General features: G+C 45.6%; 1 protein-coding gene across 3 annotated transcripts in view; it reads right to left on the bottom strand.

The window, feature by feature from the left end:
• Positions 1 to 24,021, bottom strand: part of ARHGAP26 (Rho GTPase activating protein 26) — a 446,018-nt gene that overhangs the window by 407,000 nt on the left and 14,997 nt on the right. Inside the window, exon 1 of one of the 3 annotated variants that reach the window (XM_081036348.1) lies at positions 1,407 to 1,744. The exons of 1 other annotated variant lie outside the window; for it this stretch is intronic. In XM_081036348.1, coding sequence (XP_080892474.1) covers positions 1,407 to 1,560 — 154 coding nt within the window. In that variant the 5' untranslated portion in view covers positions 1,561 to 1,744. Of the gene's footprint in view, positions 1 to 1,406; positions 1,745 to 24,021 lie in introns of those variants that run through there. One more of the 3 variants, XM_081036346.1, reaches the window with a different exon arrangement.

Here is a 24,021-nt window from a genome sequence, read left to right as displayed (position 1 = left end):
AGGAAGAGTCTTTTCTCACAATTCTATGATTAGTTCACCCCTTAAAGATTGGCACCTGCTGCCCTGTGGTTCCATTGTCTCCCTCTTCATGTTTAGAAATAACAGGCTCACAAAATGATATCTCAGGCTGTTGACTTCTGTTAAGTCTTCTTTAAAAGAGGCCTGGGAACAATTCTCACAGCTAGGTCCCTACTCTGCCAACACAACCTTTCTTGGCTGAAAGGTATCACCTATTAAGAAATCCATCACAGAGACAGGCAAAGAAAAGTCAAAGACAATTCCACACTGTCTCTTCACCTTATTCCTGATTCTCAAAACTCAAAGATGGGCTGAACTATTTTTAAATCGGTAGACTGAAAAGGAAGCAAAAAAACCCATCTTACAATCCAAGGCGCTCATCCCCAGAGCACTCTTGTTTGGCCGGAAGGAGAAACTCTCTGGCTCTGCAAAAGTCAAGGGGGAAAAAAAATCATACACTGAATGCAAATTTCCTACCCAAAGGAAATAAGCAAAAGTGGTTTTTCAAAATGTTACAGAATCTTGAAGGATGCGTTTAAACTTCTCTTTTCTAAGCGAGGACCGAAGACATTCCTTCTCAGGTCTTTTGAGTTTTCAAGGATAACAGGAGAGGTAAAAAGGAGAGGAAGGGAAAGGAAGAGAGTCAGGATATATTCATGCTATTTTTAAACCCTTGCCCACCGTTTAGAGTAAAGGAACACTCGGATTCCCTAGTCCCACCCCTGTCAGCTTCTGCTAAACACAAGAATCAGGACCTGCACACGTACAAGGCTCTGACTCCAGATTTGGGGATTACTGGCTGCCAATACGCCAAAGAATCGCTAGCTAACCAACCTTTCCTCCCCAGCCCTTCTCCGGGTGGCGCCCGTGCCTTTCGGAGAACCTGCGGCCCTGCGCAGGCTGGAGCCGCGTACAGGGAGCGGAGCGGTGCCAGCCGCCTTTTCCCGAGGGAAGGCAGCGCCCCCTTGGCAGGGAACACGCCCGTCCCACGGCTGGCCACCCAGGGCTGAGCAACTCTTCCCCAAGGGAGCTGGAGTCGCGGACGCGATGGGAATCCCCAACAGGACGTGCCCACCTGGCGCGAAGCCCCACTCCGGGACACCTGTGTGCCGCGCTCACGCCCCACGGTGGCCCGGAGCACCACTTGCGCTCGGTCACCTCCGGGCCATCCCGGAACGCAAACGGCTGGGAGACGGGTCCCTCTCCTCAACGGATTGCGGCTGTGTCGCCCGTCTTACGTCTCCCTCCTTGCTCATGTCAGGCCTCTCCGCCCGTCCCTCGGGGCCCCGGGGACAGAGAACCGCCCGGCGCGCGGACGCCCAGGGGAGAGCCGTCCGACCGCCCCTCCCGCCCCGGGGCCGCGTCCCGCCGGGCTCGGGGGCACTCACTCTTGAGCGCGCTGATGAGAGACTTCCCGTCCTTGATGAGCTCCTTGATGAATTTGTTGGTCTTGTCCAGCTCCGCTTCGTGGGACTTGAGCGTGTCTCGGAAGTGCGGGCTGTCCAGACAGCAGTCGCTGAATTCCAGAGCAGGGAGCCCCATGGTGCCCGCGGCGCCCAGCCGGGGGGCGCGCCTCCCCCGGGGCCCGGGCGGCCCGCAGCCCCAGGCACGCACGCAGGGGGACCGGGGCTGGCACCCCTGACGGCCGTCGGCTCCACAGGTGTGGCGCCGGCTCGCCCTCCGCTCGGTGTCCGCCTGCGCGCGCGAGTCGTGAGCCGAGCCGGGACCCGGCTGCCGGGCGGCGCGCTACGGAGCGGCGGACCTACAGCGGCGCCGGGAAGCGAGCGAGCGGGCGGGCGGGCGAGCTAGTGCGGCCGCCGCCTCCCCGCCTCTTTCGCTCGTTCGCTCTCCAGCAGCCTCGAGCGCCCTCTCACAGCAGCCTCAGCCGCCCCGCCGGCGTCCGGGCCGCTCGAACCTGCTAGCGATGACCTAATCCCAGCCGGACCAATCAGCGTGCCCGCCTCAGCCCGACCCCCGAACCTCCCAAGACGCTCGGCCCTTCCGCGGCTTTGACCCAATCGGAGAGGCCTGGAGGCGGGGCCTGAGGCAGAGGGCGGGCCCCACGCCACCGCCGAGGTCCGCAGCACAAGCTCCGCCCCCTCCCGCCCGCGCGGTGTGCAGACCTAGAGCTTTGGAGGCAATCGCTGCGGTGCTTGGGTCCCCACCACCTGCGATCTTGCCCGCCTGATGTGGTCCCGGTCCGAGTCCGAGATGGTGCGTCTGCAAGTCTGGGGAGCGAAGGAGCTCAGATGTGTCCAGCACGAAAAAACTGGGAATTAGGGCTGCAGTTCCCCTCTGCCCGCTCTGTATTGCTGGGCAATCGAGTTTGCATTCAAAATGCAGCCCCTGCCCCGGAGAAACCCCAGTGCATCAAGCAACCACGTTGACCCTAGGCACTCGCTCCTTCCAGTCAGGGAGAAAATACTTGCATCTTAAAATTACCAGCTCTTCTTGTCTGCAGTCTTCCCGCCCCCTACAGTCCGCCCGCGTCACCGCCACTCCGGCTTAAAACCCGCCCACGGCTGCCCTCAGCTAAAGGATCTAATAGCCTTATCAGAATTTCAGCCGCCTGTTGTTTTCCTGTTCGGCATCGAACACAATTTTACATAATTTCTCCCACTGCCTGTCGTCCTTCGCTACACGGTGAGCTTCCCGAGGGAAGGGCCACCGCAGTTTTCCTGTATGCTGCGGAATCCCCAACACCCAGAACTGGTTAGCACTGAATAACATTGAGTGCTCACCATGTGCTACTTGTGCTATGGCGATTGATAAATATTTGTGGAACAAATGAATGGATCCTTTCAGGTGTCCCTCTCCATCTTCCATCCCCAGTGCGGTGCCCTCTTGTCCCTGTGTTCCACCATAGGAATCAATTCAAGCAGCTCACTCACTGCTCTTGTCAGGTTGGATCCCACAATGTCTAGTGTTGAATGGTGAACTCCTAGAGGATAGGGACTGTCCTTGAATAAATTATTTGTATGTCCAGGAACTAACAGCCCTCTTTCAGTTAAGGGGTGTTTTGTTTTGTTAAGGCTGCTATGTGCAGGTACTAAGCTATATACTAGGGATTCAAAGAATGAAATTGACTGCTGCTGGCCAGTGGGAGAGAAAAGCAACAAGCAATAGCAATGCCACATGATAAGTTAGGAAAGGAGGCCTGGGTGCTGGGAAACATGAAGGGGTTGCCAACAGAGGGGGCCAGAGAAAGCATCTATGTTGAGAGATTAATCGAGTAATTGATTGATTGATTAAATGAATGAATGAATGAATGAAATCTATTGCTAGCTGTATCTACACATTTAGACTTGATAGCAGGCATGGGTTTTAACCTCAGCTCTGCCACTTGCTGGCTGTGTGACCTTGGACAGTTAATCTCTCTAAGCCTCAGATTTTTTTTAAGTGTAAAATGGGGATGATAATAGTTCCTACCTCCCACAGGGCTGTTGTGAAGATTAAATGATAGGAGGCACATAAACTGCTTACTGAAACCAGTGTCTGTAGTGTAATAACTGCTCCCCTCCTAAAAAAAAAAAAAAAAAAAAAAAAATGTTAGCTAAATTAAATGGTAACTAACCATGTTATTGGAAGATGAACTATGATAAATTCCATTTTTATAATGTTTTGCTTCCTCTGGCAGATGTTATATAAAATTATTAAAGGACTGATTTTTCAGATGTAAATTGAAAATGTAGGTGCTCACATGAAGACAGAATTGAAAGTAGTTTTCCTCTATTATTCTGGTAAGCCAAGAGGAAATCAAGAGCCTCAAGGAACTGGAACCAGGTTCAGTTCAGGACTCTACAAAGAAAAAGATTTGCTGGTCACTTTGGAGACATCAGGATCTAACTTTTTAGAGAAGATTCCCTGCCCTCCCAAGTTAAGCAGTGCCCACTCTTAGTCGCCATTGTTATTTTATATCTTCGACCCCTGATAGTTTTCTTCAGTGCAGGCATAACAATTTGAAGTTACTTTGCCTGTTGACCCCACACACACATTGTCTCCCTCTCCCCCAACCCCACTCCACTAGAATGTAAGCTCCCTGTTGGCAAGACAGTGCTGGGACTGTGTGGTTTGTGGCTGAATCCTCAGTGCCTAGAACGGTGCCTACATATTGTAAACTCTCAGTAACTATGTCACGGATGGATGGATGGATGGATGGATGGAGAGCCCTGGCAGATGCTCAGTGCTCAGGCTCTCCTTAGAAGTATAGAAAGGAAAGTGAACTGATCTTGTAGCTGCCACAAGAAGAAAAGAGAACTAGTGAAATTTGTGACCACACAGACTTAGAACTGAAATCCTAGACCAACCACATGGACTCAGAATTTCTAGGGAGAGGAACAAAGAGAACATATGGTAGCTGGGTGACCCCAAGCTAAAAAAATTACACAAACCACACACACATGGAAATACACTACCCACTGAGACTTGAGGTAAATAAAAATTTGGTAGGTTGCTTCTTACTTCAGGCACAATAATCTTTCTTCACTTGGCCTCTGGGTCACCACCCACTCACTGCCTCTTGGATCTCCTTTCTCAATGTTCCCGCCTCCTTAGCTTCCTTTGCTGATTTCTTCTCATTTTCCCAACCTTTGAACATTGGACCGTCCCAGGTTGGTTCTCAAACCTCTATTCACACACACCTCCTATTTGACCGCAACCTGCCTCGTGGCTGCAAGTGCCATCTGCACACCAACAACCTCCAAATATCTACCCTTGCTTTGAGCTCCCTCCTGAACTCCAGATAGGTATAAACAACTTGACTGCTGAACACTCTATCTGTATATCCAAATAGGCTTTTCACCCTTAAAAAGGGACCAGACACATGACCTAATCAGAGGCAATGAGATAGAACTCTTAGACTTGCCAAAGCAACAAGGCCAAAGGTACTCTTTGTTGAACTTGAAGCTGGATGGATATACACCAGATCATGTGAGCCCACTAAATCATGGGAAGAGCCTATCTGAGAATGAAGCTAAGAGGAAACAAGAACTGAGAGATGAAGAAAGGAAAGAAGGAAGGAAGAAAAGAAGGAAGGAAGAAAAGAAGGAAGGAAGGAAGGAAGGAAGGAAGGAAGGAAGGAAGGAAGGAAGGAAAGAAGGAAGGAAGGAAGTCAAGTATTGAAGACATTGTTTGAAATCCTAGATCTGGCCATACCTGAAGCTAGCATATTGCTATACTTCTCAATTATGTGAGCCAAAAAATTTCCTTTTTAAGCTTTGGCCACATTGTGTTAGCGTTTCTGTCACTTGCAACCAAGAAGTCCAGATAAGAGCCATAATTCCATCTCTATTTTTGTGTGCTTCATCCACGAATAGGGAATCAACTGTCTATAGTCAGAGTTACTTCCTTAGCCCAGCTAGCCTATGAGTGCAATCCATACTATGCTCAGATTTTCAGGTCAGCCTCTTGCTACCTTCCGTATCAGCCTCAGTTTCTGTTTCTCCTTTGTGCTCTAGTCCTCACCTGAACTTACTGAACTCACAAACTTCTAACTTCCAAGGTTCACCAAGCTGTGATCTTCACTGCTTCCCAGGAACCCTTCCTGTTTATTATATTCACCTACAGTGGGCTCTTTCCACCCTGTCGATCTGTTTGTTTTAATAACTAGAGGCGGGACTGGATGGAAGCCACATCTGTCCCTGGGCTTGGAAAGCCCAATGCCAAATTGTTGAGCCCTGGCCACCACCCAACACCACGGGTACACTCTGTTCAAGCTCAAGCAGCCTTGTCCTGACTGCTGTACCTGCTGCTGTTTTTGCCTCTTTCCTTCCTAATGACAAGTTCAGCCTGATGTTACATCCAACTCTATCATCTCTATTGTGATTGTGTCACCCAAGACCTTTGTCATTTCCTCTCAGAGATCTTGGGAATTTCTGTGAAAGCAGACCTCAGTGCTCTAGAGAAATCTAGCTTCCACTCTACCACTCAAACACTCTACCACAACCACTGCAATGGTGCTCTTCCTCCTCAAATAAGGTTGTTTCCCCTTTCCCTGCCTCCAAACCAGCAAGGTAACTCATTCAGATCTGCCAAGAGAGAAAAACAGCTATTGTCAGAATTATTTTACAAGAGGAGAAGACTTTTCCATTCAGCTTTTGACTGAAACAGAGGTATGTTGTTCTGATGACTTGATCTCCTTCCTCTGCTTTTATTATCTTTCTCTCATTCAATAACTATAAATGGAGTCACCTTCTATATTCTTGTCAAGCCCCACAGAATTGAATTATAACCATTCAACTCAAATTCAACAAATATTTAATTGAGCATCTATTATCTGCCAGGCACTCTGCTAGGTAAGGGAGTATAGAGGAGGATAAGACAGGCAATCTCTAACTCATTCAGAGTCTACTCTAGTGAGGCTAGAAATGAGGCAGCAAATAGACATGTAAACAAATACATGAACAAAATTTCAGACAGTGAGCAGTGCTATAAAGAAAACATAGGACGATAATGTGTTTCAGAGTAGGGGGCACTATTTCAGGTACAGTGATCAGAGAAGTCTGTTCTAAGGAGGTAATACCTGAGTTAAAACCCAGCTGAAGAGAAGGTACAAGCCATGTGAAGATCCTGGAGATGACTATTCCAGACAGAGGTCAGCACATGTAAAGGCACTAAGCTCAAAGCAAGCTTGAGGTGTTTTGGGGGGGGGGGGTGTTCGGTGAAATATGGCCCAGGGACCAAACCCAATCAGCCTCTTTTTGTATAGCCCAAAAACTAAGAATGGCTTTTACACATTTAAATAGTTGGAAAAAAAGAAGCATATTTCGTGATACATGAAATTCAAATTTCAGTGACTATAAATAAAATTTTTATTGGAATACAGACATGCTCATTCATTCATATGTTTTCCATGGCTGGTTGCCTCACTGGCAGAGTTGAATAGTTGCCACAGAGACTGTGTGGCCTGTAAAACCTAAAACAATTACTATCTGGCCCTTTGCATAAAACATTTACAGAGCTCTGCGTTAGAAGAAACGGAAGAAACATCTCCCCAGGCTTGAGATAACCTTGAAGTTCTTTAATTATTTTGGATCCTTTTGCCTATAAATAACAGAAAACCTGTTTCCAGGTGACTTAAGTAATGTGGAGGATTGAAAATAACCATAAACTCTTTGCTACTTTTCCCATGAAGAGGTAGACTCTATGCCATCTCCTCTTGAATATGGGTGGGATTTGTGCCTGCTTTGACCTACAGATTATGGCAGAAGTGCTACTGTGCCAGTACAGACTTGGTCCTAAAGAGAATGCCAGCTTCCACTTCCTGCCTGTTGGAACACTCTCTCTGGGATCCCAGAACTCCCTGTGTAAGAAGTCTGACTACCCTGAGGCGGCCAGGCTACAGAGGCCACATGGGTGGGCTCTCATGGCAGGCCCAAGCAGAGCCTCGAGTGCCAGCCATCACTACCAAGATGCCAAATTTGTGACTCTTCAGACCAGCCCCATTAGCCAGCTGAATACCACTGAGTGACTTCAGCTGACGTAACAGCAGATCACCTCTCTGAGCCCGGCTTAGCTTCCTCACCCACAAAATTGTGAAATAAACAAAATGGACCCTGTTTTAAGCCACTCCATTATGGGGTAATTGTTCCGTAGCAATAGATAACCAGAACAAACAACATAGAAATTTTATACCTCATGTAATAAGCAGTTCAAAGGTAGATCAGGGTTTATCCACAAAATGTCCTGGTACTGCTTTTCTACAATTCCTTTGGCTCTGCTCTTTGCTTTGGGTTAGTTTTGTCATCAGGCTGGTAGTAAGATAACTGCAGTAGTTTCAGGAGTCTCATTCATACCTGTTCTTAGGAGAAAGAATATGTAGAGTGATCAGAATCTTCTTTGGAATTAGGGAGGGATTTTTCTGTGAGTCACTGGGAAGGGATGGACACCTGATCAAAACTGGTGGAAGGAAGGTAAGAAGGAAGGAAGTAGGTAAGAAGGAAGGAAGTGGATATTGGGTCAGCAACACACTGTGTTTAAGGTATCTTTCCTTCCTTAGATTCATAGATTCATTATGAATCTATGATAGATTCATTTATTCATCCATCTATCCAGAATATTTTAGGTTGACCCCATATAAATATGATTTTTAACGTAAGTCAAACATTGTCAAATAAAAATAATTTCAAATGGTTATATTTAATATTTATCAAGCTTTTACTATAGTGGCAGGCCTGAGGCTAGATGTTAGGGCTACTACAATTAAATAGCACTAAGTTTAAGGAAGTGAAAGCACAGGACATGCTATATAACCTGCAGAACTGAGTACAAAATGAAAATGGAGAGTTCCTTGTTCAAAATTGTTAATAATTTCAAGACGGCAACAGCAAAGCGTTAAAGCAAGCATGAGGTCCTTCCAAGTACAGGACCCTGTGTGATTGCACAGGTTGCATGCCCTTACAACTGGCCCTGGGAAAGAGCAAATATCCACAAGAAAACAGCAGGGGACCTAGTTTAGATTGGGGGATCAGGAATGCCTCTCTGAAGAGGCGATATTTAAGCAAGGACCTGAAGGATAGACAGGAGTAGCCAGGTGAAACGTAGAGGAATATGGCTCCCCAGCAGAATAGCATTCTTCCTTCTCCCCCACGTTCCAAGCTGGTTAAGAGACTTAGGGTGGCCTGTCACCAGTTGTGATGAGATAAAAAGACAAAGGCAACAGATCCTTTTCCTGTCTGTGCCAGCTCAGGCCTGTTTCCCAACCCTTTTTGTGTTCCAGATCTTAACACTTGGGTAATCTACCCCTATAATCTGATCCTTCCCCTTCAGCACCATAGATGGCAGGACAGCCCTAGAGAGATGCCAGCCCTGTTCCTTGCAGTGCTCAACTACAAGTGCTTCCTAGGACAACAGCCTAACCCTCCCAATCCACTTGGCCCAGGACTGTCATTCACAGTGAAGAGTTCTCCCTGTCCTCACATTCCCTAAACCCCAAACCATGAAGACACTTAATTGGACCTCAAAAATTTTCATCACCAAACCCAAATCTTTTCCCTAAAATCACTTTATTCCATTTTTAGTTCTACAATGCTCTTTTTTTTATACTGGATCCTATGGAAACTTGGTGTAGTAGGCCTCCAAGTTGGTTGTAAACAGAATCAGATGAGAAGCTTATTAAAAATACAGATGTACCTGCCCCGTGCCAAACCCAGCTCCTCTATTTTTAACAAGTTCCACAGGTAATTCTGATGCATTGCCAGGTCTCTGAACTATTGCTTTAGCAAGCTGGACAGAATAAAGAAAAAAAATCCCACTTGGCTGGTATAAGTCAGACAGTTTCATTTCTGGTGTTAAATGTGACCCCTCAGGCCAACTACTGTTATGCAGTGCCTCAGTTTCCCCATTAAGTAATGTGGTGATGATTATTCCATTACATCTCTACCCTACAGGCTGTCTGTAGTACAAAACTCATGTTGTCTTCCATTTATCTAGTCCCCCTCTGGGGTCGCACCCCAGTTTCCTCCGGGAACTAACCACCGCTCTCCCATTGCAGGTAGGCTTGGTAGGAATGTCATTCCAGGTGCTCTGATGCCCCCTGGCTCACCAAATGACCAAGACCCAAGTTTGGGCAACCAGATTTTCTCTCTCGGGAAATTAAATCTCCAGACAAGTGAAGAAGAGCCTGAGAATAAATGAAGTTGATTCACCTGGTATGGGTGACCCAAAAGTTTGTCCATTAGTTCCTGCTTCTTCAGCTATTCTGGTGCCTATATTTTCTGAAACCTGGTTTTCAGCTTTGCTTTGGGATCTGTAAGCAAACCGATAGCCTAATAAATTGTTTCTTTTGCTTAAGCAAGCCAGAGTTGGTTCTGTTGCTTGCCACCAAAGAATCCGGAGTCTCAGAATCAAGATCTTTGATAGTGTTCTCTATGATAACTGTTCTGTGGCTTCTGTTCCTTAAAGCCACTATGAATGACGCTCCTATAACTAAAGTGATCGTTCTATGCAAAGTCACAGGTTTACTGTAATAATGACATCTTGATTCCAGTAGTAACAGATAGTGAAAATTCCTCAATAGATAAGGGATTATTCACTGTCTTGGTGAAATATCCTAAACAGACACAGGCTTTGGGTAAATACTCTTCCTCACAATGAGGCTCATTGTTCTGGACCCCAGGAAAGAAAAAGACAAGAGAAAAGGGAAAAGAGTTTGAATTCAGTTTAAACCATCTCCCCTTTAGCTGCATCCCACCCTAAACACACAAATTTAAGAAAAGGCCTATTCATTAAGGATTTAAAAGACAGCTGGAAATTACATGCAAATATGTGTGTTAAGGGGTGACTATTGAAGAGGAAATAGCTTTAGTGATTGAACCCTTTCCTCTTACCAGCCTCTATTTTATCTCTAACCTCATCTCATTGTTACAATTATTTCTCGTCTTTTTTGATATCATCATTATGATGATTCTAGCTAACAGTTAATGAGCGCTTCCTTGACTCAGACATAATGCTGGATGCTTTACATACATTGCCTCATTTAATCCTTACAATGGCCCTTCAAAGTCAATATTACTGTCCTCATTTTACAGAAGGGGAAATTGAGCTCAGTGAGGTTAAGTCACAGGGCTAATGAGGAATGGAATCACTTACTATCTGGGTGCCCCACCTCTCCCTAAGCCTTCCTCCCACTATGCCTTATTGCTTCAAATGCTTCATCCAAGGCATTACTGTAAAGAACATTAAATGTGGCATTGCATCTCAAATGAAATGACAACTGAACTCACTGCCTGTGTCATGTATTGTTTCCCTCACTAGACTATAAACTCCTTGAGGGCAGGAACCATGTTTTGTCCAGCACAATATCACCGCATATATCTGGCCATAGAGGAAGTGCTCCAAGAATGCTGGTGGAACCAAGGACTATCTTCTAGGGTCCTTAGACTTAGGGACCATCACAGAATTAGGAGAAAGAAGCGTTAGTGTCAAGGAGTCCCTTCCTAGGAAATAAAATTTTCAGGTTACCCCTAGAAAATTCAGTCAACTTTGACATTTCGCCAAGTCTTTAAACAGCACCAGATGATTCTGATCTTGGGATTCTGGGCAGCCCTTTTCCTTCCTGAAGAGCTATTACATCTTTTAGGCACAGTCATGCTTTGGCTTGAGTTTATGAGAAGCAGAAGTTTCTGAAAATCTGATAGGGGAAATATAGGCTAAAAGGCTGAAGTGCCAGTCAGACTTTTCCCAGGGCAAGTTAGCTCACAAAACACTCCAATCCAGCGAGCATGCTCTCCATTGAGGACTGGAAGTGTAACGGTATTTTATTACTTCCAGAACTAGAGTTAATCTTTGGTTGATATAAGACCTGCCATATATACTTAGGTGAATTCCTTTTGTGCCTCCTCCTCAAATGTGGAAAACAACCAAATAAGGATATACATATCCAACCAAAATTTCCCACCAAGTCTATAGGGTTCCCTCAGTGGAGTCTCATTCATTTACTGCTATTAGTTCAGAGTTTGGCCTTTGGATTCAGGCAAATCTGAGTTTTGGTGTGTTCTTCGTGTTTTAAGTGGTAATTGTGATCTGAAGTCATGCTTCAACCACATCGATTACTTTCTCAACTACTAAATTATAAGTAGAATTAATTGGGAATAAGGTAATGAAGCTATATAGACTTAACTTATCATGACACTTCTGTCCTGAGCCCTCCTTTGGAAAAGATTTAATAAACTAGATCTATTGTTCTCACAAAGATTATTGTGACCATTTGTCAAGAAAAATCACCACTGCTATTGTACATAGCTTGACTATTTTATGGCCCAAACTTTCTGTTTCTATGTTAATGCTCGAATGTAAGGCATGAAACCGGTTTGATTTTGAACGTAATGAGCGGACAAAACATGACTGTTTTCTCAAAAGTGACACTTAGGCATTTCAAAATCCCCATCCTGCCTGATTTTAATCAGATCATTGGTTAATCCTTTACAGTTTCAAGCCAGATAATTTCAAAGGTTCAAGACACCCTTATATAATTAGATTATACTGACTACAGGTAGGCCCATTGAATGGGGAAAATCCTAACACAGTGACAGGAGAACTCTTTGCTCAAGTTAGATGTGGCTACAGAACTTGCTTGAGCTACTGGAATATGGGCAGTAGTTTATAAAACTACTATTCAGAATATGATTTTATGTGTTCCCCTTCTCCCTGCCAGGAACAGTTGTATCTAGATGTGTAGTGTGAACAAAATAACCTTTTGTTGTCTTAAACCACTGAGATTTTAGGGCTATTGGCTTCTTTTGGCTTCAACTGATTGGCTATCGGCTTCAACTGATACAGCATTTAAGACGTAAATTTATGACATATATAATAGATACACGCCTGGTGCCATGCCTGAATCCTCTCATGTTGGGCAGCAATTCATTTTTTGAAGCTAGCAGTTTCGTGGGATAGGAAAACAAAGCTCTGAATTACAGTCAAAGTCAGAATAATTCTAGCAGACTGCTTGAAAGATTCTGAGAGATCATGAGAGTGAGAAACATGAATCCTAAATCTGTATTCTGAGCTGGAATTCTGCTCATCTGTTGATAGACTAATGCACTGATGCGCTGGAGAGAATCCAGAGCAGGCTGTGTCTCCCTCATCCTCAGGCACTTCCCAGGTGGGTTGGGATCTATCATCCATCCCAGGTAGCCCTCACTCTAAGGACCTTGTGATCTGTCCCTTCAGTCTCCATGGAGGAAGGGCTCAGAGTTGCTGCCAAACTTCTTCATGTTATCTATTCCTAAGCCACCCTCTCCATGAAGGAAACACTGGTCTTCCATATTCTTTTTCTCAAAGCTGGAATGGAGAATATCATTCATTATTTTTAATTACAAAACACACATGATCTAAATCTCACCAGTAGTAATGATCATTTGCTGAGTGCTTTCTATGTGGCGCTATGACAGGTACTTTACAGCTATCGTTTTCTTTAATCCTCACAATAACTCGATAAGGTAGGAACTGTTACCTTCTTTCCTACAAATGAAAAAAACAAAGCTCAGAGTAGTCCAATACCTAGCTGAAGTTCAGCCAGCCTAGAAGTGGGAAAACGTATGCAAACCCAGAAGCTGTTCTCTTAGACAAAGCACCTTTTCCCCACCCCTCCTGACCATTTTGTAATATCTCAATCCCCACACCCAAGATAGAAAACCCTGAAGTTTTTCTTGCCTTCCTTCATTTTGCCAGTGACCTGATTACGTCATTTCTGGTCTCAAACCAACGCTGCTCCAGTATATTCCCCAGGAGAACCAGGTCCTCAACACCTGCTTAGTGTCTTCCTGCCTTGGCAGAGAAGAGTCTGGGAAATTAATCTAAGAAAAAACGAGAGTGATCCAAGAGAGAGAAAAAAAAAAATCCCACAGAGGAAGAGACGTTACTTTCCACTCTGATAAATCTCTATGACTAACTAGTAACCATGGAAGAGAAAAGTGATCTATGGGCTTGTTTGGGAGCCTGAGGCGGAAATAGACACCGTGAGACCAAGAAGTGGAGGAACCAGAGGCTGCAGCCAGGAAACAGAGGACAGGAAACAGGATTTCTTTTTTCCAAAGTGCAGAACAAAGCTGATCAGGAGTTTGGCAGGAAGAAGGACCACCACTTCATACTTTCAGTGGAAAAAGTATGAAATGCTCAAAATTGAAGATATTTGGGAAGGGATGAGTCATGGAGGAATGGTATATAGAATATTCTCTTTCTGAGAACAGTCATTTAACATTCCTGCTCAGCATTCTTTTACTATTTAACTGCAGTCCTCATGATTTTCAATAGGAAACCAGGAAAGGGCTTTAATACTCTCACCTTGCTCATTATGGGACACTCAACCTGGACAGTTAAGTTCTTTTTCACCTCCCCTTCTTTCCTTCTTTCACATATTGCTAGTCTCTCTCCCTGGAATGCTTCTCCACTCTTGTTAGCATAGGTGATTCTTCTTCATTTTTAGCTTCAACTTAGCTTAGATGTTACTTCCTCAAAGGAGTGTCACTGGGCTATCATCCACAAGACCCTAATGTTTAACGTTTCTCAATACCTAAACTATGTCATCAGCAATGCTTACTTACAGGAACTGAAAAGGATTCCCAACCGCAAGACCAAGGTACCAAGTGCGAAAACCAAGAGGTGATGGGGCATCGTGTGCAAAAAGGACCTTGTGCAAAACGGCCAAATGTAACAGAATAACTACACATGCCTAAAAGAATTTAATCACTCCACATCACAGCTCTATAAATAGAGAAAGTTCCTCCCTCTAGGAAGAAGGAGCCTTAAAGCATGAGCTCGTCCTTCTCTATTCCTTGATCAAAGAATAAAGTTTCTGCTCTGCTTTACTGGACTCAGTCTCATTATATTCGAGTGAATGGCACTACTCTAGCAGAGATCGCTAGTTGCCTATCCAGGATCCATTCTTTCTTTCTTCTGATTAACAGTATTCTGATTTTGTTGGTGGTGAAGTTCCCACTAAAACTCTACATTTCCCAGCCTCCTTTGCAACTGGAGTGACCATGAGACACAGTTCAAGCCAATAAGGTGTGAACAGAAACTGTTAGATTGTACTTCCGGAAAATTTCCCTGTTTGTATTTGGCCCTCCTTCCTTGCCTGTGTCTGGATCTGTGTCATGATGAAAGTACTCTAGCAGACTTATACTAGCCAAGGACCATACTTGAATGATGGCAGATCAGAAAGTTAGAAAGAACCTGATGACACTGAAGAGCTACAATACCAACCCTGGTCTGCTCACTTCTAGACTTCTCCAAATTGTTTAAGCAACTGTTCATCAGGACTCTGTTACTCCTAACTGATCGTAACCTCCAATTGATAATCCTCACACAAATAAATAAGTACTTCCTTGATTTCTCTCTCAGAATATACCATCCTCTTCCTTCATAGCACTTGTACTTTCTAAGGATTCGTTTGTTTGATTAATGGCTTAGACTTCTCACTAGTCTATAAGCTCCATGAAGGCTGGGACAAGTTTTTTTTTTGCTCATTGCTATATACTCAGCACCGAGAAATTCGGACAGCTGGATTTCTGTGGTGACCAATGAAATCCATTGGTAAGCAGCCCCATCAATGGCTGAAAAAGCAGTCTGAATGTCAAGTAAGCGAGCAGGAGTCTTTCAAAGGAACAACACGAATGTTGGAATTTCTGAAGAGATGAAGTAGAATATAAGTCAAGCATCTCAATCAACAAAGCAGAACAAACTTGCCCTTTTAATCCAAGCAGTTTTTGTTATGTTTTCATTTCCTGCACTGAGTGCTGGAGACAATGAAATAGCTTTTCCAGGGAAGGTTCAATTAAATGAGAGCATGTGTGATAAAATTGTGAGGATTTTGGAATTATTAACCAGGGTCATTATTGTGATGATAGTACTACGTGGTGAACATTTACGACTATTCTCTCCAAATAATCATTTGCATGTATAACCAATTTCTCTGCTTAATAACTCCCAGGCTTTAAGCATATTTCCTCCACTGAAGGACATATCCAAATATAACCTTTTCTCATGTTTACTTGTGTATGTTGGGAAGAGCCGTTACTATTGTAAACCGTTTAGATTTAGCTCAACTTTTTTTTTCTTTCTAGAAAATATTTTTAAATTCTTACTTTGGTAGGAAAATGGGACCTGGATAAAATATCTGTGACTGTACTTGTTCCCACTCATCATTTGATAAGTCTGCACAGACAGCAGAGTTGAGTAGAGCATACATCATGCAAACCTCAATTGATGAGTGTCAAAAATGATCGTCATCCCCTGACTAGCAAGCAGCCCCTGACTTTGTTTGGGCTTCACTAGAAGCAAACCTGGAAACAAGGATTTGAGAGCAACTAGTTCATGTGAGAGTTGCAGACACACTGGTGAAGGGTTGGAGAGGTGATAGAGGAAAGGAAGGCAGCCAATAGGGTGATGATGGTAGCAAGCCAGCAACTATAGGAAGCGACTGGAACTTAACCCTACAGAGAAACTCTGGGAAATCAAGTAAAAGACATACCTCGGAAGTATCCCACCAGAGGGGTGAGAGGTCAGGGGTACTTCTCCACGGATTCCCATCAGGCATGGGTTGAGGCTACCGTTCTCAGGGATGTGAATTCCCTGGCAGCCTGGAGAGCAGGGCAGAGGGGTCTTCTATGCTCTGGAAAAAGCTCTCTGGTACAGAGGTGCAGACTTCGGCAGTTAGAAGGTAGAGACCACAAGGGAGCAGAAAGGTCAAAGGGAACTGACAGCCTCTGCTACAGCCCCTTTCAAGTAAAGCTCTGACACCAATGTCGTACTTCACAGGTGACATAGGAGAAGTCTTTAGCTGGCACTTGGGGAAACTTTATAAAACAATAGTTATAAATTAGGTTTATAGTTCCTTTCCACTTAATGCATAAGGTGCTGGTTTTCCATTTGTGAAAAGGATATACTAAATAGATTATAAAAGAAATCACATAAAACAAAGGTGATCGATGGATTTAAAGAAGAATCCTGAAGAAAATAATCAGACAGATTGTACACCAATATGCAAAGGTAATAGGAAAATGACTGAAGCTGGGAAACCCTGATGGATATTTTACACGTGGTGAAACTGAAACATAAAGTTAGACTAGTGAGTATTTAATAAATGTCTATTAAATGTCTTCAAAAATATGAGACTTGGGAGGCATGAGCCCTGTATCAAGGATTTCACCAGTAGCAGCAGCAGTAGTAGTAGTAGTAGTCGTGGTAATACTAACAGTAGTAGTAATAGTATTAGGTGAGAGCTCATGCTTACCATCTACTTCCCTGCCTTTCTCAAGGAAGCTATGCCAGCCCTCATAAAATACATGAAACAATCAAAGGGCTGGCTATGCAGAGAATGAGGGTCAGACTGTACTAGAAGAGGTTTCCTTGAGGTTTCAAAAAATGAAAAAGAAACCTTTATGGCAGCATGAGCAAAGACAGTGAGAAGGGTCTGCTGGTGGTCACAGGCAGAGAACAAAGCAGGCATAGCCTTAGAGTCTTCACCCACTGACCCATCTCCTATTCCACTCAAGCTACAGAGGGGAACTCAGCAGTTGGGAGCAGGAAGCATGAGGAGGAAGCAAGCTGCTGATGACGTTGCCAGGCTGCCCCCAAAATGTGCTGTCTTCAAAGGATGTCTTATTGTGCAAGGAGACATAAAATATCCAGATGGCAATTTTTGGATTTTCAGCTTCTTATACAGAAGCCACATTTTCCAGTACATCCTAATTCTATTGAGAGAGAGAGCGAGAGCGAGAGAGAGAGAGAGAGAGAGAGAGAGAGAGAGAGAGAGAGAGAGAGAGAACTGTCATTAACAATAGCCAGACATGAAAATGAAGAGGCATTAGACTAGGATGGGCTTAGCAGCCGCACCAGCTCTGTATTCTTGCAGTGGAGGTGCAGCGGGCAGGAGCCATTGCTGGGCAGACATCTTGCAGCCTCCAGGGACCATCACACTTCTGTAAGCACAAATCTGGACTGACAGGAACATCACTTTCAATCAAGGCCTAGTCTTACCCTCAGAGCCACAGGCTTGCCACAGACGATGCCTGAATGGTTGACTCAGAAAATAAATAGGTGCTTATTTGCATCAGAACTTGAATTTGCATGTTGCGTATGTCACTTAAGTGCGAAGAACCGAAGTGTAGTCTGTGCTCACATAGCTCCACATCCTTCTGATTTGAAACTGAGTTATCCAACCTTAAGAAACCCATTCTGCCACTCACTCTAGCGTGAGACTTGGGGAAATTTGTCTAGTTTCCTAGAGCTTCTCTTTTTCTGTAACAGAAGTATCTATGTCAGAGGATTGTCATGAAAAAAAAAAATGAGGTAAATTTTTAGCTTGGTGCCTGATACATAGTGTTTACGAAATGCATGATTATGACTAAGCATGACTGATTTTTATTGTAGCAGTCTTTATTTAGCCTTTGCTGTCTCCTTCCTCGTTGCAGAGCAGCAAAGGGTACTGTTAAATTAATTAAACAAGGAGGCCATTCGACTGAGGTGTCTCTAATGCTGTGGCAGCCTACATAAGCAAACCAATATCTAAGCCTGTAAATGCCTCCAGGATACCAAATTGAAACCTACGGACAACCAATCACAAATAGTCAACTAGGCTTTAAGCGACAGCCAATCAAATAACTTCCTTTCTTTGCTTCCAATTTGGTGCTACCTGATTGAAATTGATTTTTGGTCAAAGAAACTCAAAATTTTTAATATGCCCCAGTGTATCTTTAACAGTATACAGAGGGAATGACACAAAATTGGGGAAAGGATTTGACCAAATCCAAGCCTTACAAGAAGATAAGAGAGAGGATGGAGAAGGATGAGTAAGGTTCTGAAACACCAACCAGAATGGAAGATGGGACAAGATAAAGAACTCATTAGAAAAATATGCTTTTACTCATAAACACCAATTCATTTGACTGTGACAGAGCACAACATTTAAAATAACTTAGTGGGAAACTAAATATGTTTAATCCTAAAGAAAAAGGGACGTAAGAAAGAATATAATTAAAATGACCACTGGAAGGTGGAAGGAGGCCATGCTGCTTTTGTTGGCAAAATCAGAATGCTGACACTGACGGTCTACTGTGATGGGACAGGCCCTGCTCCTCCTGCAGCATATGAGGCAAACGTCTCCCGGGTACCATGGTGACCGCCTCTCCCTAGTCTCTTTCTTCCACTTTTGACAAGCATAAACCAGTCTCTGCCCAGCAGCCAAAGTTCAATCTAAAAATATACAGTAGATTGTTACTGTTCTGCTTCCAATCCTTTCTATGGGACCCTGCCACGGCCTGAAAGGTCATGATCTGACCTTCAAGCACTTGTCTGGCTCCCGACTACTTCTCCAGCCTCTCTTTGCAACACCACCTTGCTCGTGATAGAACAGGCCAAGCTCATTCCCACAGCAAGACTGTTCCCTCTGCCTGGACCACTTCTGTCCACATCTTTCATGGCTGCAGTCTTAATTCAGACATGACCTTCTGGGCTTCCTCGGCTGCCCAACCAAATGTGAACTCTCTCACTCCCATTCACTCTCTATTCCAGTACTTTCATTTCTTCTCCTCCTAGCACTTTAACACTAAGCAAAATCACCTCTATGTTTGTTTATGCTCTTACCATCTGACTACCGCCACTAGAGTGTGAGACTCTGGAGAGAGGGAACTTGTTCACTAATGGCTCTCAGGTACTAGAGTGGCACCTGACACAGAGAGGAGATTTCTTGAATAAGTAAGTAAATAAATGTACCTTTGACTCTCTTACAACTGCCCCCACCCCCACCTTCCTGCCATAGGGGAGTCTGTGTGATGTGAAGCTAACAACAGAAGCTATCTGAAACCAGCCTGTCCTTCTCTCTTATAAAGATCTTCCCAAGTTGAAGAGCAGACGGTAAGGGGCTCAAAGGGCCAGAAGAGGGAGGGGTCTGCCTTTGGGAGAAGAGGAGCAGGATTTCCTTCAGCAGAGGGAGATCTGCACGTTGGTGAGTGATGGAGCCGTGGCAACACTCCCTTGCAGGTCCCTTTGCAGACACAGGGGGAGGGGGGGGAGAGTTTCACGATGGAGGGGGGGAGAGTTTCACGGCGGAGGGGGGGAGAGTTTCACGGTGGGCTCAGGGACGCAGGTGTGGGAGCCGGGCCTGGGAGTCCTGCGCCCTGGGAGGCACAGAAGTACAGAGTCCGCAGGCTTCAGGTTCAGCCAAGCCTGGACATACCTCAGTCCTCTGTGGCAAATGCAGGTCTCTCCCCAATGTCTGGGCTCCCTGTGAAACCTGGGATGGAAGAGCTAGAATAACTGAGACTGAGTTTCCTGAAAGCCTGATAGAATGAGGGCTTAGATTTGAATTTCATTTGACATTTTAAGAATAATGAGGTGACCCATCACATTTCAGACACATCTGAGTTTGGAAAGCAGAATACGTTTGCTGCTCTGATATCCACTACAGAAGCACCCACACTTACAGCAGCTTTCTTTTATTAAGAGGTTAGAATGCCAGGCCAGGCATGGATACTTTTCACACCTCATTCCCCTTAAACTTCAAAACAAGGCTATGAAGGCGGTATCATTATTATCTATCATCTATTTATTACCAATCTATCAGTCTGTCTATCTATCTATCTATCCAACTATCACCTATCTATCTATCTATCTATCTATCTATCTATCTATCTATCTATCCATCCATCCCCAAATTTAGAAGCAGAGGCCCAGACACCTGGCGACCAGCCCCAGGTCCCTCCGTGCTATAGAGCTTGGGGTGGGCATGCTTCTTACCAGCCAGAGGAGGTGCCACTGTGAGGTCTGTCTCCTTGAGACATGCACCCCTGCCCTTACCCCCTCCACCCGTGAGGTGCGTGTAGAGCTCCTGATCAAAAGCCAATCTCCAGGCTAGGTCTTTCTGCATCGGCTCTTTGTCTTGCTGCTGGAAACAAGCAAGGGCAGCCTGCCTGTCCGTGGATGAGAACAATCACAGCGGTCTGCTCTCCAGGAGGAACAAGGTGTTCTGTCCTGCGAGGCCACAGGGCAAAGGAAGGGGGTATCGCTTTCCTCCAGAGGTTTGGGCTGGGATAATTTTCACCCTGAGCAGGTTACAACATGAAAGTGTTCTGGTAGAGTGAGCCGGCTCTGACATCCTCCCCTCTCTTCGACACCTGCAAGAGGCACCCAAGGGGACAGACACATGGCCTGATTCTATCCTTTCCCCAGCCTACCCCATTGCACGATATTAAGGGTGGTTTTCTTGCCTCAAAGACACAAAGATATCTTCCCAGAATACCTGGAGGCAGGTAAAGTGGCCAAATACCACTTGGAAAAAAATATAATCACTTGCATCCTCCTGGCACAGAAGTGCAATCTGTTAGGCAGTACTTCATTTTTTTCAGGATGGGGCTTCCTCTGCCTGCCCTGAGCACTCCTCACCGCGGCCCTCCCCCACCGTCCCCCCAAAATGTGCCTCCAGCGCAGTTCTACTCTCTAGCATCATTCCTGGGATTGAGGAAAGGCCCGGGAAAATGAGTGCATAGAGAAGCACGTGAGATTCAGCCATTTCATTCTTGGGAAGTAAGGGTAGGATGAGGAATATAGTTTGAAAAGAGGAGCCTGGAGAAGGTTATGCTCTAGACAAAGGAGTGAGCGCAATGGTGGAAGTTCAATCCACAGAGGCAGGACAGGAACACAGCTGGAATCCCTTCCCATCACCAGACAAGTCTCTGACTGGGGCCTTAACCCCGTGAAACACTGCCTGTCAAGAGACCTTCCGCGTTCTAGGTTTTTCAAGCCTGACCAGTTAATCCTAGATGAGACCCTCCAAGGAGGCCATATATGCCCCACCTGGTCTCTGCTCGCCTCTGCACAATTCCATGCCCTACCACTTGTCATTCTTGAGACCAGGTCTGCACCCAGGGCCAGTGAAGGGAGTGGGGGGGGGCCCAGGAGGGACATCTGGCTGGGGTCCTAGGGCAGAGGGACCTCAAGTTCAGACGCTTGGTGGTTCTAGGCATTACATATTCTCAGCAGGTCAGAGACTGTTCTCAGGACACAGGGCACTTGCAGACTGGGTACCATGACAAGGCTGCTTGGCTCTCCTGCAGCTGCCAGGAGCTGGGGAGAAGCTGGCTTTCCAGAGCTGCTCCCAGCAATGACTGAGCATGGTGGCGTCCCAGTGCGTGATCCCTCTCATTCTGGTTAAGGACTCTCCACTGGCCTGGTTGAAACTTTCTTATAACCATGCTACATATAGTTCGAGACTTTTCCTAACAAATCGTGCTCCCTGCAGTCTCCTTTAAACAGATACCAGACTGGCAGAACAGGCTGAAGACGCTCCCTGCCTAGACCTGATCCCTCCCTCTTTCACAAATCTCTTACACTTTATCGCTACTTGGCATCTGCTTCTCAGAAAACCCAAATTAGGATAGGAATGGTTAGAGAGCAGGCAGAAAGATGGGGTTTGGGGCCTGCCTCGCTTACCACCTGGAAAGCAAAGGGGACACCATTTTGCGTAGACTGGGGGGCATAGAGTCCGGGCACAGGTGGCGGACTAACTGCTGAAGTTTTGCTGGTGGTGGCCTGGGGAAGCACCCTGGTAGAAGGAAATGGCCTGACAGGTAGGGGGACTCACATTGGGTCGGTGGGCACGTCTCTATTTACAGCAGGGTTAGCTAAGGTGTTTTGAAGCCCTGCCACGGAGGAGAAACTGAAGGTCATCACCAAAGAGTTAAAGGCTAAGTGGGAGAGCCAGAGGGCTTATTTGGTAGTTTACAAAGAGACCTTATTTCCTGCAGTAGAAAAGGTGACATAGCTGAGGAACAGAAGCAGAACTTAATTGTTAAGAGTTTCAAAGGTCTGGAGACATTTAAAAGCTCAGCGTCACCCGGCTGCTATGCTAAGGTCAGAACCCTGGTTGGAATGTGAGATAGGGACATCTGGATAGAACAAGCGCTGGCCTTGTTCATGTTCATGCCCTCGTGAGGTGACTGCAGGGTAGCCCACCTCTTTCTAGTAAGAGTTAGCGCCTCCCCATGCTGGACGATGCTGCAGAGGTCTCTCTCCCACAAGGCCTCTCAGAAACTGCCCTCGTCTTCCAGTAAGTAGGATTAAGTTCCAGGACATGCTGGGCCTGATAAGGGAGGAAAGAGATTGTACAATGAGCACTGTAAGAACTAACTAGCATGCATCAACAGGAGCCAGAGAAGCACTGTGGGGATTAGATTCGAGGGCTCTTGATCAAGAAGTAAGAACATGAGACTCAAATACTTTGACTTGGAGGCACTTTCTTGAGACTTGGGATTTAACACCCTATCAAGGACCCCAAGTGTTCAGGGAAACTTGCTGCTAGGGTAGCTATGGTAGGCAGCGTCCAAAATGGCCCTCAGTAACCCCTGACGCCTGGTATTCATGCCTTTGCGTAATCCCTTCCCCCTGAGTATGGGCTGGGCCTATGGACTCACTTCTAAGAAGTAAAACATGGCAGAAGAGATGGGATATCACTTCCATGATTAGACTGACTTTAATTGTAGGCTCTTCCTCTCTTTCTGGCACATTCTCTATTTCTGGCATGCTGTCTCTCTCTTCCTCACACAGAGCCCAGCCTCCATGTAAAGAAGTCCAGACTGTCTTGCTGGAGAAGCCACAGGGAAGAGAGAGGCCACGTGGAGCAAAACGGAAGCATCCCAGCCGGCCCCGACTGCCAGCCGAGTGAGCATTCTTAGAAGCAGACCCTCCAGCCTCCCTCAAGGCTTCAGACAATGCAGCCCGGGCTGACACCTTGATTGCACCCTCATGAGAGTTCCTAAACCAGAACCATGCAGCTAAGCCACTTCCAAGCTGACCCACAGAAACCAAGCTGACCCATAGAAACTATGAGATAATGTATGCTGTTTTAAGCCACCAGCTTTTGGGAATTTGTTCCATAGGAATAGACAACAAATCCAACAGCTGTTAGAAGCCTGGAGAAAGTGATGGCCCGAGCTGAACAAAATGGAAATGCCTGATTTGCTTTGAAAGACAGTAGAGAAAGGAATAAGGAAGCTATAGGAAGTGAAACTGCTGGAGTGGATACAAGAGGCCAGGAGACCTTAGGAGACTGTCCCATGAGAGGGCCTAGAGGACACACCATTAACTAAAGGCCATCAAGACCTTATTAACTTAGCATCACTAAGTTCCCTGCTCTGCAGGCCAGAGAGGTAGTCACAGAGCTGGACTTGTTACTATCCATGGGGATGACCCCCCATTCTCAAATAACAGAGGCCAGGCGTCAATCCTCAGAATCCAGCTCTGGTGGCTTTTACCTAAACAACTGTCAAGTTTTGAGGGGCAGCTAAGGGAGACTGACCTGTAGGGAGCTGTGGAGATTGTTGATAGAGCACAACATTCCTAGGAGCAAAGGAGATGGGCAGTGCACATGGTGATGTTTCATATCTATAATGAGAGAAAGCGAGAGAGAAGAGGAGGAAAGAAAAAGCAAGAGTGGAAGAGCAGAAGACTGAGGGCAATTGGCCCAATACAAAGTGATGGCCCTGCTCAATTCCTGCATGAAGTCAATTTTCA

Source organism: Rhinolophus hipposideros, assembly GCF_964194185.1.
Source record: "Rhinolophus hipposideros genome assembly, chromosome: 23".
NCBI classification, from domain to species: domain Eukaryota; kingdom Metazoa; phylum Chordata; class Mammalia; order Chiroptera; family Rhinolophidae; genus Rhinolophus; species Rhinolophus hipposideros.
The sequence above is the reverse complement of the archived record's forward strand: the minus strand, read 5'-3'. Positions and strand labels throughout refer to the sequence as shown.